The 16572-nt window shown below is 46.7% G+C and overlaps 2 protein-coding genes across 5 annotated transcripts in view; both read right to left on the bottom strand.

Annotated features, from left to right (window-relative positions):
* Nucleotides 1-5783: 5783 nt before the first annotated feature.
* Nucleotides 5784-9577, bottom strand: PSENEN (presenilin enhancer, gamma-secretase subunit). Of its 2 annotated transcripts, XM_048499141.1 has the most exons (4): nt 9444-9577; nt 9141-9264; nt 6574-6678; nt 5784-6161 (listed from the first exon to the last, which is right to left on the bottom strand). In XM_048499141.1, the coding sequence occupies exons 2-4, from the start codon at nt 9199-9201 to the stop codon at nt 6022-6024; spliced, it is 306 nt and encodes a 101-aa protein (XP_048355098.1). In that variant the 5' UTR covers nt 9202-9264; nt 9444-9577; the 3' UTR covers nt 5784-6021. The 2 variants fall into 2 exon arrangements, with proteins under 2 accessions (XP_048355098.1, XP_048355097.1); XM_048499140.1 differs by lacking the exon at nt 9444-9577 and having other exon boundaries at nt 9141-9433.
* A 3262-nt stretch (nt 9578-12839) lies between these two features.
* The window catches only part of KMT2B (lysine methyltransferase 2B), a 74458-nt gene continuing 70725 nt past the window's right edge, over nt 12840-16572 (bottom strand). For all 3 annotated transcript variants that reach the window (XM_048500451.1, XM_048500452.1, XM_048500453.1), the window contains exons 35-37: nt 14615-14698; nt 13855-13984; nt 12840-13727 (exon numbers count right to left, since the gene is read on the bottom strand). In XM_048500451.1, coding sequence (XP_048356408.1) covers nt 13452-13727; nt 13855-13984; nt 14615-14698 — 490 coding nt within the window. In that variant the 3' untranslated portion in view covers nt 12840-13451. The remainder of the gene's footprint in view (nt 13728-13854; nt 13985-14614; nt 14699-16572) is intronic.

Raw genomic sequence — 16572 nt, 5'->3', positions numbered from 1 at the left:
ACAAAGGTTTTGGAATTCCATCTTGAGACGTGGTCAGAGAAACATCTCTGGGCCATGGGCTCCCGGAACGGGGACAAAGAACCAAAAGGGATGTAACCACCTAAGCAATCCCTTAACCGCAATCATGTTTTATTTCTTTTATTTCCGTTTTTCAATGAAAATCGTTGAGACCTCAGCTGGTTGGAGTTATTGGAGAAAAGAACCCAGGTTTTAATGAAACAAGCGTGGCTCTCCCAGGCTTGCTTTCGTGATAGTAGGTATATACTAGCTTGAGCTGAGGTATTATTTGTGGCGGCAGCAGAGATGGCAAAACGGGAGACAGAAAATAAAAGGGGAGCAGTCCTAGAATCAGCAGATTGGAAGAGGGAAAATAAGATTTCTGCTGTGTTCACTGTAAGTGGGTTTCATCCTATGAACATCCTTGCTGAATAGCATGCCCCAGTCAGTAAACTGGTTATGCGTATTCCATTTACCTATTTCCATTTCCAGTATTTTGACTGAATGCTGACATTTGATTTTGTAACCCGCTTGCGCAAATGTGAATAAATGTTTGGTCATTCCATGAGGCTTTTTAAGAATTGTGTTTATGTTTAGAATATACATCTTAGCTACAAGCTCTTGTGAATTGTATATTTTGAGTTGTACTGCTTGTACAAAAAACAAGAGATTGAAGCAGGAGCTCTTTTGAATGAAACCTTCATTGAAGACTTTGAAGAGACTGGTGATTTCATTAGATGCTTTTCATTAGGTGCTTTTCTTTTGTTGAATTCAACATGTCTAGTTTTCCCTCTCACCAGAAAAGCATCACTGATTCATTTTGGCCTGACATGGAGCTTCCTGTCGAGTAACAAATATAGCACTTTTGTTTGTAACAGAGTAGGGTACCACAATATTACTGTCTGTTCTTTTTCCTACCACAGAAAATAGGAGATCCCCACTACCTGAATCTGGCTTTATAAAGGAAGACCCAGTCCTCAGTTTGCAACAGCTGAGCAAGGTTGTTGATGATAGGACATTTGGAGGTCACCATAAGTCAGAAGACACTTGATGGTCCTTAACATGCACACACAGAGCTGGGTCCGTACTGTAGGGTCAAGACAGAGGCTAGGCCAGGTATTCCCAGCCTTGTCAAACCTGTGGATGGTTTGGAGAACAGGCAGACCAATTCCAAAACAGCCATGTCCAATCACAAAATGCTGAGACCTCTTAGAAGGTTTCAAGTCATTTGCTCTCCTCTGGTGGCAAGCTGTCATCCAGAACTTCTTCAGTTCTCAGCACGCAATAATTTGCTTACGGTGTTTTTTAAAAGATGTGTCCTGAAACCCATATTTTGCTATAGGAGTGGTCATTCTCTAACAAGCTGTGAGTATTTTTTTAAAGCTCAGGGATGGAATCAAATGCAAGCAGTCTATTTAAAGACGGGAAAGGCCAGCTAATCATCATGACACTATTGCAGAGACTCTATTCTGTAGGCTAAACAGTTGAAGATAATCTGCTTCTCCCACAACTGTCTTGAAGGCATGGATTCTGTCTCTCCCGCCTTATTCCTGATTCAAACTGCACAGGAGAAAAGGGGGTAAAACTGGACAAGGCTGCCAAATGCATAGTGGGAAATTCCTGGAACATTGGGGGGCAACGCGCGCAGAGGGGAAGGTACTGAGTGAGAAAGAGATGCCATAGAACAGGGGTGTCCAAGTCTGACACTTCAGATGTTCATGGACTGAAATTTCCATCAGCCAATTGGCCATGCCAGCAGGGGTTGATGGGAATTGTAGTCCATGAACGTCTGAAGTGCCAGACTTGGACACCCTTGCCATAGAATCTGCCCCCCAAAGTTGCCATTTTCACCAGGGAAGTGATTTCAGTGGTTTGGAGATTGGCTGTAATTTTGAGAACATCAGGCCCGGCCTGGAGGTTAGTAACGCTGTTACCTTGCAACCCCAACGATAACTCACAGACAGTCTCTCTTCAGAGACAGCTCAGACGGGTAAGAGGAAAACTGTAGTTATATTCAGAAAAAGTGTTTGTAAGGACAGTTGAGGTGTAGTGGTCAAGACAATTGAGGTGCAGTGGTCGAGAAAAGTGTATGCTTCCGCAGTAGACTATAGTTCCAACCAAACATGAGGATCATCATTCATTTTTACCCTCTGCCTTTGTCAAAACCGGGGTTTTTTTGTGCATTACTGAACATGGTTCTTTGATATAAGAGCATGTATTTTTACTTCCAAATGGATGAAGAGGAGCAGGGCTAGGTAGGCACTGGGACCCAGGTGTAGCATTCTACAACAAAGAAGGTCAGGTGTGTTGAGTTCTGTAGGGGAGGAATAGACAACATCTTTTTCTGAGACTATAGCATTGTGGGATTACAGTGATTCAGCGCAAGACAACTGGGTTTCAGACAAGAACGTTAGCTTCATGGTTTCCTTCACCGTGCAGCAGTGGCGTAGGAGGTTAAGAGATCGTGTATCTGATCTGGAGGAACCGGGTTTGATTCCCAGCTCTGCCACCTGAGCTGTGGAGGCTTATCTGGGGAATTCAGATTAGCCTGTACACTCCCACACACGCCAGCTGGGTGACCTTGGGCTAGTCACAGCTTTTCAGAGCTCTCTCAGCCCCACCTACCTCACAGGTTGTTTGTTGTGAGGGGGGAAGGGCAAGGAGATTGTCAGCCCCTTTGAGTCTCCTGCAGGAGAGAAAGGGGGGATATAAATCCAAACTCTTCTTCTTCTTCTTCTTTATTCCATCATCTGAGAACTCAACTCTCTTCCAGTAAGACGAGGGCAGGGCGAGCCCCACTGGCAATGGTCTCCATGTGAAGATGGGGTGTGTGGACAGCCCTGCTTGCAGGCATTCAACTGGGGGAGCAGCAAGGACGTGCTTGAGCCTGGCCTGAGCCAAGTAGGTTTGGATCCGGCTTTACCTGTAGGCTTCCAGCCTGCAGCTGAGAGCTGGATCCAAGCCCTGCTGAGAGGGGGCTCAGGTGGACCTAAAAGCCTGTCCTTTTCTAGCTTTATACTGTTTGCTCTGCCCCCCCACCCCAGCTCCACCTTGGAGCTTGGAGGTGCAGCCAACAGCATAAACCTAGAAGGGGACAGGCTCTGAGGTCAGTCTGAGCCCAGCCTCAGTGGGTCTTGGATGCAGCTCTCAGCTGCAGGCTGGAAGCGTACAGTTTAAAGCTGGATCCACATAGAGAAATGGGGGCAGAGCCAGCCCCACTCACCAACATTCAACTGCACTCCTGTCCTGATGGGGCGGGGTGCAGCTCCCAGCAGGAGCCCTGGTGCCATTTTAGGTTGGTATGCCTCTGGACATTGGGGACCCTTGTTTTAGACCCTGTTTGATTGGTGCAGTATGGTTCCATTGTACATGCTGGAGGCACCTGTTAAAGGTGCCACAGGTAGACAAGTGTAGAAAAGCCAAGCAGAATCAGACTTGCCAGGAGATGAAACGATGCTGCTTCCATCAGAGAGAGCCATGTGCATTGCAAACGGTTACTGAAGGTCACAGGTGGAAAGCAGATTACAAATGTACAGTTTCTGGCAGCTAAAATGCCCAGAGGAGCAGGCAGAGGGAGGCAATGCTAGCGTAAAGTACACCAACAGTTGCATCACCTGCAGGCCCAGGTGTCTCAAAAACCCATCCTTGTCACTAACAATGTCTTTTTCAAAGCTGCTGCAGTCAACGGGACTTCACAGAGTTATGCGCTTTTAAGTCCCCATTCACATAAGAACATAAGAAAGAGCCTGCTGGATCAGACCAGAGTCCATCTAGTCCAGCACTCTGCTACTCGCAGTGGCCCACCAGGTGCAGGATGTGAAAGCAATGGCCTGCTGCTGCTGCTCTTGAGCACCTGGTCTGCTAAGGCATTTGCAATCTGAGATCAAGAAGGATCAAGATTGGTAGCCATAGATCTCCTCCTGTCACACAAATGCTATGTAAAACACATCCCATTTTCTCCACTTGAACATACAGAAGAGAACGGGCTGGAAGTGTCAATCAAAAATGCAGCAACCCCATAAAAAATCAATATAAGAGGAGAACACAGGTCTTAAAAAGGAAGGGGGAGTGTCCACTGGGGGTACACTACCTTTTCTAGTCTGTGGGCACCTTTGGAGTTCTGTCAGTATAAGAAGAGAAGTTTGGATTTATATCCACCTTTCTCTCCTATAAGAAGACTCAAGGTGGCTTACAAGCTCCTTTCCCTTTCTCTCTCCACAACAGACACCTGGTGAGGTAGGTGGGGATGAGAGAGTTCCGAAGAACTGTGACTAGCCCAAGGTCACCCAGCAAGAGTGTAGGAGTGCGGAAACACATCTGGTTCACCAGGTAAGCCTCTGCCACTCAGGTGGAGGAGTGGGGAATCAAACCTGGTTCTCCAGATTAGAATCCACCTGCTCTTAACCTTTACACCATGCTAGCTCTCAGTGCACACAGCCACAACATGATGACGATAGGAAGCAGAGCCAGATCTACAAATGGTCGTTATAGTTTACCTCCAGTAACACAGTGAGGATCCTTGTGTTGCAATGGCACCTTCTGCCAAAACCATGTTTGTTTGTTTTTTTAAAACCTGCACAGCCAATCAAGTTTCTAATGCCCCATTAGAAGCTTTGCTCGGCAAAAGCCCCATCTGGTTCCACCAACTTTCTAAAAACACTTGGCTGGTGCCAGGAAAACTTTTAATGGATGCCATACCACCCCGGGCACCGTGCTGATAATGCTTGGTGTATGCTAACTAAGGTAACACTTGGAAACAACTCAGTGGTATTTTAAACAGGCCTTTTCATAGCTGCTGGGGATTTCCTGTATGCAGGAGACCCAGGTACAAATCCAAAATTCTGCAGTGGACGCTGTCAGTCCAACTTCACAGACCCACATAGCATGTGTGAAGACCCAGCGCTGGAGCTATAAACGTCCAACCAGCAAGCCCCCATTTCCCTAACATACTCCACGGTATATTTTCTTCTTCTGCTAGGAAGTCGGGCTTCAACCTGAAAGAACCCATTCATTCATGCCCTTTTGGCTTGTGCCAGATAAATACTAGTTCGTCATTCCTCCCATCCTACGAAATGTTCAACTGTCAGAGCTGCTGCTGCTGTATCTAGCTGCATATAATCTGAAGGGGGCTGGGGGAGGGGTTGGTACCTTGGCCATCAAACCGGGCAGAGTCAGCTCTTTTCTAAAGTTCTGAGGCAGCGGTACAGTTCCAGCCTGCCTATCTGGTAAACTGCTGGCAATGCACCTGAAGAATGTACCTCGTGCAATTCGCACCCAAGGCATTTTTTTTGAAGTTGGATTGCTATGCGTCACATGGGCACAGCCTTCTTCATGGGTGAAGTGGAAAACTGAGAACAAAAGCCAAGCAATAAAACAGAGGTCTATCGAGGCCTTTCCCTGCAATACTGCTATAGTTTTCCAGTAAATAGAGATCCGGGGGAAAGACGTCATCCCTTCATCCTGGGGAGGCATGCCCCCTTTTGTTGAGTCAGGCAGAACCAGCTTTTTCAGTTCTTCCTTTATGGTCTGTGTAGGCATATGCCTGGGGCTTTGCACATGCGCAAAGCACGTTCCAGAATATTCTAGAACATTTTCTTGAACATTCCGGAATTTGTTTTTTTCTAGAACATTCTACAACATTTTCTAGAGCATTCTGAAACTTGCTTTTTCTAGAATACTCTAGAACATTCTGGAACTGACCATAAAGGAACAGACCATAAAGGAAAACTCTGCCCCCCACTCTTACCTCCCCCCCTTTCCCCAAAAGTACCACATTGCGAGCAAACAAAGGTGGAAAATTCTGCATTTATTGACCACTTCTGCAAATAGCCTGTAGTGAAGTATGCCAGATGGAGGATCCTGGGGAACGCTGAGAGGCAGCCCCTTCTCCAATTCACCAAAGCATGATGCCATGTGAGTTCTGTAGGAACAGACGTCAGAATGACCGCCGACTGCCTGCCCAGAAAGTCCACTGGAAGCAGAGTTAGAAGCTTGCTGCTGGCGATCAGAATGGGAAGAGATTCCTCAGGGGGTACCCAGGGGGATGGTGAAGGAGAGGTAGTCGCCCATCTCACCCCACTGGGCCCGGTGCGTCTGGTAGATGCTGATCCACACGGTGAGCACGATCACCCAGAAAAGGAGACCCACAGCCGAGCGCTGGACATCTGGGAAGAGGAATGGTTTGAGGTAATGCCAAGCGGAGATCAAGCCCCCGCCCCCCGCCCAGGCATTCCAGGGCACGGCAGCCAGCTCATCTAGGTACAAGGACACCCCTATCTCACACTATCCAAACCAGTGATCCTCGTCCCTTGCAAAGCAGTGAAACAGATTCGCCACACTCAAAGGGCGTATGCTTACTGAATAACATGTGTGTGGGGAGAACAATGGGGATGGATAGACGTTAGACACTGTCCCCCACCAACCCCTAAGTTGGTGCCTTTATGTGCTGCCTGTGGACTTCCTAGAAGTGCTGGAAGACAGGGGCCTCTAGTTTGATGGAGAAGAGTCTTAAAAACCCTGCCACGTGCCAATCACATCATTAAGCCCTCCACCATCACATGCACACGCGCAACTCACAGCGTTTGATTTGCAGCTGCTCGGTGTACACTGGTGCCAGAAAGGCCTCTCGGAAAAACCAGAAGACGTTCACCAACCACAGGAAAGGTAGCAGAGCAAAGCCGCCTGGAGAGGCAGGAGAAGGAAATCAGCAAGAAATGGAGAAGTACGTCTAATGTCATAAATTCACACATACTCATGAGTTTTCACTGTGGCAAAAGTTATGTTTCACCAAAAGTTCTGCAAGCTGGCCTGAGTGGCAAAGTTTAGGAAATGGAATGGATGAATTCTCAACCCCAATCCTGAGTGTTTTCCACTTCCCAAATGTAAACTTCCCTGTTCCCTTTTGCAGCAAGGATAAGGTAAAATTTCCAACACAAATTGGTCCTACTTTGCCCCAAAATAAACGATAGCTAAAGTCTGAAGGTCTGCTACCTCTTTCAAAAACAAAGAAACGGAATAGAGAGAGCCAGCGTGATGTAGTGGTTAAGAGCAGTGGACTCTATTCAGGAGAACCAGGTTTGATTCCCCTACTCCTCCCCAAGGATTGAGGACTCTAATCTGGTGGATTTGTTTCTCCACTCCTATGAATGAACCCTGCTGGATGACTATGGGCTAGTCACAGTTCTCTCAGAACACTCCCAGCCCTACCTACCTCACAAGGTGTCTGCTGTGGGGAGAGGAAGGGAAGGAGTTTGAAAGCTGCCCTGAGGCTCCTTACAGTAGTGAAAGGCTGGGTATAAATCCAAACTCCCCTCCTTACTAGGATCTTACAGATTGTATTACAATGTAAACAGAGACAAAACCATGACATATCACGAAGAGTCACATAATTAAGTATTCAGATGCCCAATAACCACAAATTATACTTCTCTTCCAACTCTACTCTTTCTTTACAGATGCCTGCAAACATAGCTTCTTTCCACTCCTCCAAGACACCTGAGCCTCCCTTAAAAGAAGAAAAAGAAGAGTTTGGATTTATACCCCGCCTTTCTCTCCTGTAAGGAGACTCAATGCATCTTACAAACTTCTCTCCTTTCCTCTCCCCACAACAGACCCCTTGTGAGGTAGGTGGGGCTGAGAGAGTTCTAAAGAACTGGGAATTGCCCAACATCACCCTGCAGGAATGTAGGAGCGGGGAAACTAATCTAGTTCAGCAGATTCTGCAGTCCACCGTTCATGTAGAGGAATAGGGAGTCAAACCTGGTTCTCCAGATTAGAGTCCACTGCTCTTAACCACTACACCATGCTGGCTCTCATGCAGATGTACACTCTCCAGAACTCTCCCAGGGGTACCACAACTTGGAAATCCTGTAGTTGCTACTATGGATTCCCTCCCTACTTTCACCGCTTCTCCATCCTACTTTCACCGTTTTGTCCATCTGACTCTGTCAAACTGAATAGAAAGGACCTGTTCCTCATCTGCTTGTTTCAAGGGAGGCATTCTACTCCAAACAGCTTGATTAGAAAGAGTCCAGTTCACTCATCCTTACTGTGTTCAGTCCTGGATAGATGGGGAGTGTTGTGGAGTCTCCTTCTTCGGAGGTTTTTAAGTGGAGGCAGGATGGCTATCTGTCAGGAGTGCTTTGATTGTGTATTCCTGCATGGCGGGAAGTCAGACTTGATATCCCTTACGGTCTCTATGATTCTGTGATGTGAACCAAGTCAACCAATAATTTTTGGAGGTCCTTCTTTGCGAGCCCTTGTATTCTAATAAAGCTGGATGGCTGGCAATCCAAGAAAGGGCCTTCTTGATCAGAACACCAAAATTACAGAGTTCCCATCCCAGAGAGATTTGTCCATCCTCCTCTACCATTATCTTCTGCCAGCAAGTGAAAACTGTTGTTGTTGTTGTTATTATTATTATTATTTTATTCGGCTTAATAGACCGCCCAACCCCCAAAGGGCTCTGTCTTATTTGGTTATTCAAAAGGTTTTAATGTTTTCTACTATATGCCATCTTGGAAACCTTAAGATGGGTTAAAAGATGGCATAAGAATATTTAAAGTAAATAACAAAAGCAGCTAAAATGGTCATCTCAAAACAAGCACACTGCTAACACTGTGGCCAGATTTTCTGTGGCTCCAAAGCGGAAAAACTGAGACTCATACTACAAACTGCAAAGCCATCAGGAAGTCTGGCTGTTGAGGATTTTCGAGGCTGTGTGGTCATGGTCTGGTAGTTTCTGCCCCTAGCATTTCATCCATAACTGTGGCTGGAATTTTCAGAAGCATCTCATGGTGACATGCCTCTGAAGATGCTAACCATAGATGTGGGGGAAACAGTTGATAGCAAAAACTACCAGCCCTCAACCACACAGTCTAGGAAAACCATAACAGAAGTTGTGTGTGGAAGAACTGACTCTCTTTTCCTTTCTTGGGTTATGATCATGCCTCAGGAATCAAAACCACACACACCACTTTCAGAAACTGCATGTTCACTCTGAATTAAATCCAGCAGAGCTGCCCAGGGCTAAGCCTCACGGAGCTCTACTGGATTTAATTCAGAGTGAACATGCAGTTTTTGAAAGTGGTGTGTGTGGTTTTGATTCCTGAGGCCTGCTGCGTCTGTCTTCGATTCTCACTCACCTAAGTAGTATCTCCTACAGAGATTGAGCTTCTCTTCGTTGGAAACTCGCTCCAGGTTCATGGTGGCGGCGCTTCTGTTGCCTCAGCCCCCCGAACTGGGGCAGCCAAAAGGAAGAAGCTGAGGCTGGAGGAGAGGAAGGAAATGTGAATACTGGAGAGAGGGGAAAGGCCCATGGAAAAGACCCTCCTCAGCCCCCCACACCTAGCATGCTGCTATTCTTAGCCCTTTCAAATTCCCTGCTGACCCCCACCAAACAAAAAAGAGAAGGCGCTCTAGGCTTCGCTGCACCCACAAAAACTCACCCTCCTCGGCTATTACTACTTCCTCAAACAGAGAGACGGAGACCGCAAAGCATTCTGGGATGTGTAGTCAATCGCTTTCTCTAGGGCTGCTGGGAAGCGCCGTGCGGCTGTGCAGGGCCCTTCCGCAAAGCATGCCGGGAAGGCCTCGCGGAAAGAGGCATGCCGGCCGCCGTAGTTCCTGCAGCTGCGCGCCGAAAGGCCCAGCCGCGTTGCATGACGGGAGCAGTAGTTAGCCCGTTCATGAGAAAGGTTTTGTTTCATAAAGAGGGGCTTGGCTGAATCAAAAAGCGTCACCCTGCCGCTTCAAATGTGTGAAACTTTTGCGATTCCTTTCTTTGCAAAACCCAACCTTGCAGTACACTTTGGGTAGATGCTCCTAGTATGCTAGACTTCCTTGCAGGTTATTTGCGATGTCAGGAACAGAGTGCCTTCGAGCATGTGTAGAGTGCATTTCCCCCCACCCTTAGGTAACTGCTGCTTAGCTTTTAAAATTATTTTGCATTCGAGTTAAAATACCAAACAAAAAACCCCCCACTGATTAGAGCACCTAAGCCTGTAGGCATCCAACCAGAGTTGCAAGTACAGCTTTCCTGAATGAACGTGTAAACAAATGTATACATAGCATTAGTATTAATTGCCGGGGTCAACCAAGTTGAATGAGGAAAGTCCAGCAACTTTTGCTACCCTGTAATAAACACCTTTTAAAAAAAAACTGGTTACTGTTCGATTTGGCTGCTCACCACACAAAGGCACAGCAGAAGAAGGAAAATTATTCCCCTAAAGAATAGTTGAATCAAGGATAAAAAGTTTTAGTAACACTTTAAAAGATCAGCAAGTTTTTACACTGGCACATAGAACCAACTTTATTGGCAGATATATATACTATACCAGTGATGGCGAACCTTTTTGAGACAGAGTGCCCAAATGGCAACCCAAAACCCACTTATTTATCGCAAAGTGCCAACACAGCAATTTAACCTGAATACTGAGGTTTTAGTTTAGAAAGAGGCTCCGAGGCGCGTTACTTGTGAGTAAGCTTGGTGAAGCAACCGTGCAACGCTTCGAATGGATGAATCACAACCCTAGGAGGGTTTACTCAAAAGCAAGCCCCATTGCCAGCAACTGAGCTTACTCCCAGGTAAAGGATCATGCTTTAGTTTCTCCCATGAAAATCACTGGGGTTTTCCACCACCCCCCACGACAAACTCTGTTCCCACATGCCCACAAAGAGGGCTCTGAGTGCCACCTCTGGCACCCGTGCCATAGGTTCGCCACCACTGTACTATACGCACACACACAGCCCCTTCAGTAGTTATGAAGAAAAAACCCTGTAAAGAGCAGAGTCAAAGGTCACAAAAACAATGTTAGCTGTCATTAAGAAGAAAAGCAGGGAAACCATTCTCCATAGCAGTAATTGGTTAGGTAAATTAAGACTGAGCAATCTCAAACAATAATGATCTTGAAAAACTCCCATGCCAAGGGAATCTTGGCTGGGCAAGCCAAGTTGGAATGCTACAGGGCACCCGCGGTTACCGAATTTAATTTCTTCATAATTTTCACTCATCTAAAAATGAACCACTCTCAGTGTGGGAAGTGTCATACTACAGATTTTAAAAACCTTCTTAGCTGGAATGCTTCAGCTAACACAGCTCTTCCTGCTTCCCTGTCTTGTTCCAATTATTTCATCAATTTCCTACCCACAAGCCTGCATTTAGCAGGGCCAGAAGATGGTGAAAATGGGCAACTTGTGTACTGCCTTCATGGGTTACTCTCAGTCGTCAAGCCCTGCCCTACGCACGTTTACACATTCCTAAGATCCCCTCACCACCATAAACATTAAGTTATCCTTTCCCTCCATATTTTATATAAGAGTTTCAGATGCACCGAAAACTCTTTTGGTGACAATGTTTTTGGCCACGATTTTACTTAAGCTTTGCTAAACTGTGCGATAAACAGCAAAAACAGCAAAAGCAGTGTGTTTTCCCACTTACCACACGGTGTTCTTTTAATGTAAGGGTCTTTTTCTAGCCATAGCTAATTGAAGAAATCAGGCTGAGGACTTAGGTACTTGAAGGAGAAAATTACCTTCGGTCAGAAACCCATACTTTGAGAAGAACAGAAGAGTCACTGTGGTGTAGTGGTTATTGTCCAGCTGGGATCTGGGAGGCACCTGCTCGAACCCCCATTCTGCCTCAGAAGCTTGCTGCGTGAACTTGGGCCACTCACACACACAGACTCACTTACTACACAAGGTTGCTGTGAAGATAGGAATGGAGGAGAGAGCACTCTAAGCTACTCTGAATCCCCACGAGGGAGCGTGGCAGGATATAAATGAAGTAAATAAACAGAAGATCCTGCTCAGTGACTTCAATTCAAAAAGGTAATACAGAAAGAGGATTGACAGTATAGATTTAAGACATATTGGATTTCCTTTTCTGAGAACAGATCAGGTTACCCTTCCTGCAGTGGGGAATGGGAAGAAAATTAAAATCTACAACTGACAAAAAATCATGTCCTCAAGGTGGTACAACTGATAGGATTGGATGGCGAGTTTAGCCAAGTACGGTTTTGTTTTTAATGAGTTTTTTTTTAACTAAAGCTGCCAGTCACCATAAGGACTACTGTCAAAATTAGCTGGAGTAACAGTCATGACCACACATGAAGCTCCAGAGGCGTAGCTGGGCCAGAGTGCACACTGTTTTCCGTCCCCCCCCCAGCGTCCTGCCCCCCCCCCCGCCACCCCTTAGTGCAGGCTGGAGAAACAGCCTGTTTCCTTCAGGCTGAAAATGGCCTTGTGGGAACTACACTTCCAATGAGACCCTGGGGCTCACAAAGTCTCCTGGGAAGTGTAGTCCCCACCAGGCCATTTTCATCCTGAAGGGAACAGGCTGCTTCTCTAGCCTGCACTGTTTGACGAAGGTAAGTGTGTGTGCATGGGGGGTGGGCGCCGTGGGGAGTGATTTTCCACCCCCAAGCGCGCACTCCTGGCCCCCTGGTAGCTCCACCTCTGTGAAGCTCCCTTATATTAATATAGCCCTGCTGTATCCGACCAGTGATCCATCTGGCCCAGCTCACAGTGGCCAGTCAGGTCCTCTGATGGTCCAACAACAGGGCATAGAGGCCAAAGCCTTCCCTTGATCTTGCCTCCTGGCACTGGGTTTCCATCAAGCACCATGGCTAGTAGCCACTGAACCATCTTCTGGGTGCTGTATGCAAGTTCAAAGACAAGCCAGCCAGCTGATCCCTACTTGTTTTGAAATCAGCTCACATGACCTTAAACCCCTAGGGAAAAACACACACACACTTTTTTCCAGTTAAAGAGTTTCGCTCATCTATTGTGTGGGTAGTACAAACTTGCTCCTCTTTAACCCGAAATGACTGCAACAGATCTCAGACTCGTGTCAAAATTGCGTTTTATTTAAAATTATACCAACAAGAATCCAACCCTTTCCCGTCTTGAGTTGACTGAGCATCTTAAATAAAAAAGTGCATAGAAAATAAACAGGTTTAGAAATTTGTACAAATATTTACATCCTCCTGGGTTTGATGTTTTTTTTTTCCTTTTAGACAGAGATTCTAAGCAAGGGGGAAGGGGGAATTCACAAAATTTAAAAGTACAAAATTAAAGAAAATGCTGTTCTCACCCCACAAGGGAAAAATAACAATAATAATAATAATCAGGATTCATGAAGCAGATGGGCACAAATAAGGGGTCGGGAGACACCCTTTGAGACTTGTCCCATATCTCTGCCTGCCATAATTTCAAGCCACAGATTCAAGCGATGGGGCCGTGCCAACGGCCTCCTTTTCTGACATTAAATGGGCATCACTGATGCTCTTGGAGATGAAACGTCTCCATGCCTTGAGAACGAAAGCCAGCACTGCAGCCGCGGCAGCGGCTCAGTTGGAACAGTACAGCAGAGTTGGGTCCACCCTTTCCTCTCCCTTGGGCATGGCCCACCCTCCTCAGCTGCTACCCGGGAAGGCCTGCAGCCAGGAAACGAGTCCTCAGTTGAGGAAGCGGCGGCAGCGCTTGGCCCCGCAGTTGCAAGGCAGCTTGCTGCCGGCATCCTCGATGGGGAACTTGTAGTCATAGGTGAGCTCCTCCCCGCGAAAGATGCGCCGCAGGGCGAAGATGACAATGTGCTTCTGGCCCTCCACGTGGATGACGCGCGAGTAGCAGTTGGGCTCGCAGGAGTGGTTGATGAAGCGGGCAGCGTTGCCGTGCATCGTGGCGTCCACCACGTCGAAGTCGTCGATGCGGAACATGTAGCACCCGATGCCCTGGCAAGAGGAGAAGGGTTTCAGATCCAGGGACCCTGCCCACTGGCCCGCCCCCTCCTTCCGTTCATACACATTCCATCCCCTTCCAACTCAGGGTGTGGTTCTTCTCTGTCTGGCCTATCTGTACCTTGCTGTCATAGTATTTCTCCCGCTTGTCTGTCAGCACGGAACGGATGACTATCCCCGAGTACTCTATCACCATCTCACCAGCGTCAATGTTTCGCTTGCAGAATAGACCCCGGCCGTGGATAGCTGACCTGGAAGGAATGGAGGAAAAGAGGGTGGTTACATATCAAAGAGCAGAAACAGAAGGAAAGTCCAGTGACACTTGAAGAGAAAAACTACTTCTGAAATAGATGGTTAGTCTCTGAGGTGCCGCTGGGCTTTGATTTGATTTTTTTCCTACAACCGACTAACTTGGCTACTCCTCTAGAAAAAGAGTTACCTTAAAAGGATAAGAATTAATGAGGCAGGTCAAGAGTATACTTGGCAAGCATTCACCACTATGCCAGCGTGGTTTAGTGGTTAAGAGCAGGTCCACCCTAATCTGGAGAACCGGGTTTGATTCTCCGCTCTGCCACTTGAGCTGTGGAGGCTGATCTGGAGAACCAGGTTAGCTTGTGCACTCCAGCACATGCCTGCTGGATGACCTTGGGCTAGTCACAGTTCTTTCGAGCTCTTTCAGCCCCACCCACCTCACAGGGTGTTTGTTGTGGGGAGGGGGGGAGGGAAAGGAGATTGTAAGCCCCTTTGAGTCTCCTTACAGGAGAGAACGGAGGGATATATATAAATCCAAATCCAAAATGAGACTAGGAAACAAACTGCCCTCTGGCAAAGGAGACCTGGGCTGTGGACTCAAGCAAGTGGCTGAAGATCTGGGATGTTACCTGTACACGCCCACAGCTTCCTTGGAGGTTTTCTTCAAGTGCCGAAAGCGCATGGCCATGGGCAGCTCCAAGCTGGTTGCTCGCCTAAAAGAAGGAGAAGAAGCCAGGCTAGACAAAAGAACCAGCAACAAAGGACAGGATCGTGACAGATGGGTTTGGTTGTGAGACTTTTCAAAACTAAGTTCTGAGACCGCTGCCAGGCAACAGGGTGGAGACCTGGTGAGTTTTCGGACAGAAGTGGACAGATTTAAAGGCTGTAATTTAGGAAGGGAGCCAGAGTGACATAATGGTTAAGGGCAGCGGGCTGGGTTCAGTTCCCTGAAGTCCATTGGATGACCTTGGGCCAGTCACAGTTCTCTCTGAACTCTCCCAGCCCATGCAGAGTCATGCAATGGCAAACCATTTCTGAACCTCTCTTGCCTTGAAAACCCTACCCTGTTGGCATGTGACTTGATGGCACACATATATGCAGAGCCCTTCGGGGATGGGGCGGACTAGAAGCCCAAAGTATGTATGTATGTATGTATGTATGTATGTATGTATGTATGTATGTATGTATGTATGTATGTATGTATGTATGTATTAATTAATTAATTAATTAATTAATTAATTAATTAATTCAGGGTGGGAGCAGAATGCATGTGAATGACACACTGCCCCATAATTTCTACCCTGTTATGGCAGTTCCCTGTTGGAAGGCAAGGAGTTTAGTTATTTGAGTCATGACCAGAACAGTGTCCAGTTATCCTACTTTTCTCCCCAGTGGTAATGGAAAAGGCCTTACAGCATTTCCCTTCTCCATTTTATCCTCACAGCAACCTTATCACGTAAGTTAAGGGGAGCATATGTGACTGGCCAAGGTCATCCCACAAACTTCCATGGTAGAAGAGGAGTTTGAATTTGGGTATCCCAGATGCTAGCCACCACTCTAACCATTAAGCTATGTTGGTCTGCAAGTTCTCTTCGTTCAGTGTCATCTTGAGCTATCTGCTGGTTGACTTCAGGGAAATAAATAGTTCAAGCATTCTGGGGTCTCTCCAAAACAAACCAATTCTGTGCAGCTGGAAATCAGCCAATTTCCCTTTTAATCCTGATTAAATCACTGAGGTTGACGTAATCCATTCCGAAGGAAAAAACCCTCTTCCATAAAAGAGGTGTATAACATTGGTAAGGGAAAATGGTTTCTTTCCTTTCGTCTCTCCAAGAAAACCAGTCTCTCTCTGATATTTCAGGGCTAGTGCCTGAATATGCTTGTATTGTATCATAACGGAGCTTCTAATTTGTCAAATCAGGGCTATGGGATCTATTTTACTGCTCTTATTTCATCACTGGTTAATGGTGTGATCTGGTTTTGCTGCGGTATTCCTTGCATGGATTATATTGTAATCTGTAATCCGCCTTGAGTGTCAGAATAGAAAGGCAAATGATAAATGAGCTAAACAAGAAAAATTGCGCATAAGCATACCAAATAAATACCTCTTCTCAGTTTTCCCTTTCCATTTTCCTTTGTGCCATGTACAAAATACATAAAGATATATGCCAACAATAAATACAAGCAAAAGACTGCCTCTGGGGGATATCTGGAGTTTCCAATTGGTGCAGCCAGGCGGACACCAACCGAAAGAGAAAAGAAAAGGAACTTAACTATTTCCTGGTAACTTTCTACATGATTTTTAAAAGTAGGGGCCTCAGACTTCACTGTTCCACTGCAGAGACCATGGAGGCCTTTTTTCTAAGGACCAAGCAGTGGCACAGTGCTGAAGAGCAGGTCCACTCTAATCTGGAGAACCGGGTTTGATTCCCCGCTCTGCCACTTGAGATGTGGAGGCTTATCTGGGGAACTAGATCATTCTATGCACTCCAGCACATGCCAGCTGGGAGACCTTGGACTAGTCACAGCTCTACGGAACTCTCTCAGCCTCACCCACCTCACAGGGTGCTTCTTGTAGGGGGATGGG

This window comes from Sphaerodactylus townsendi, linkage group LG06 (genome assembly GCF_021028975.2).
Source record: "Sphaerodactylus townsendi isolate TG3544 linkage group LG06, MPM_Stown_v2.3, whole genome shotgun sequence".
Classification (NCBI taxonomy): domain Eukaryota; kingdom Metazoa; phylum Chordata; class Lepidosauria; order Squamata; family Sphaerodactylidae; genus Sphaerodactylus; species Sphaerodactylus townsendi.
Note: the sequence above shows the minus strand (reverse complement) of the source record. Positions and strands in the feature narration are given on the sequence as shown.

Coding starts and splice junctions, on each gene's coding strand:
- PSENEN (XM_048499141.1), bottom strand. CDS start 9,201: ATGAACCTGGAGCGAGTTTCCAACGAAGAGAAGCTCAATCTCTGTAGG. Junction 6,679..9,140: donor CTGTAGGAGATACTACTTAG/GTGAGTGAGAAT, acceptor CTGCCTCTCCAG/GCGGCTTTGCTCTGCTACCT. Junction 6,162..6,573: donor GCAGCTGCAAATCAAACGCT/GTGAGTTGCGCG, acceptor TCCTCTTCCCAG/ATGTCCAGCGCTCGGCTGTG.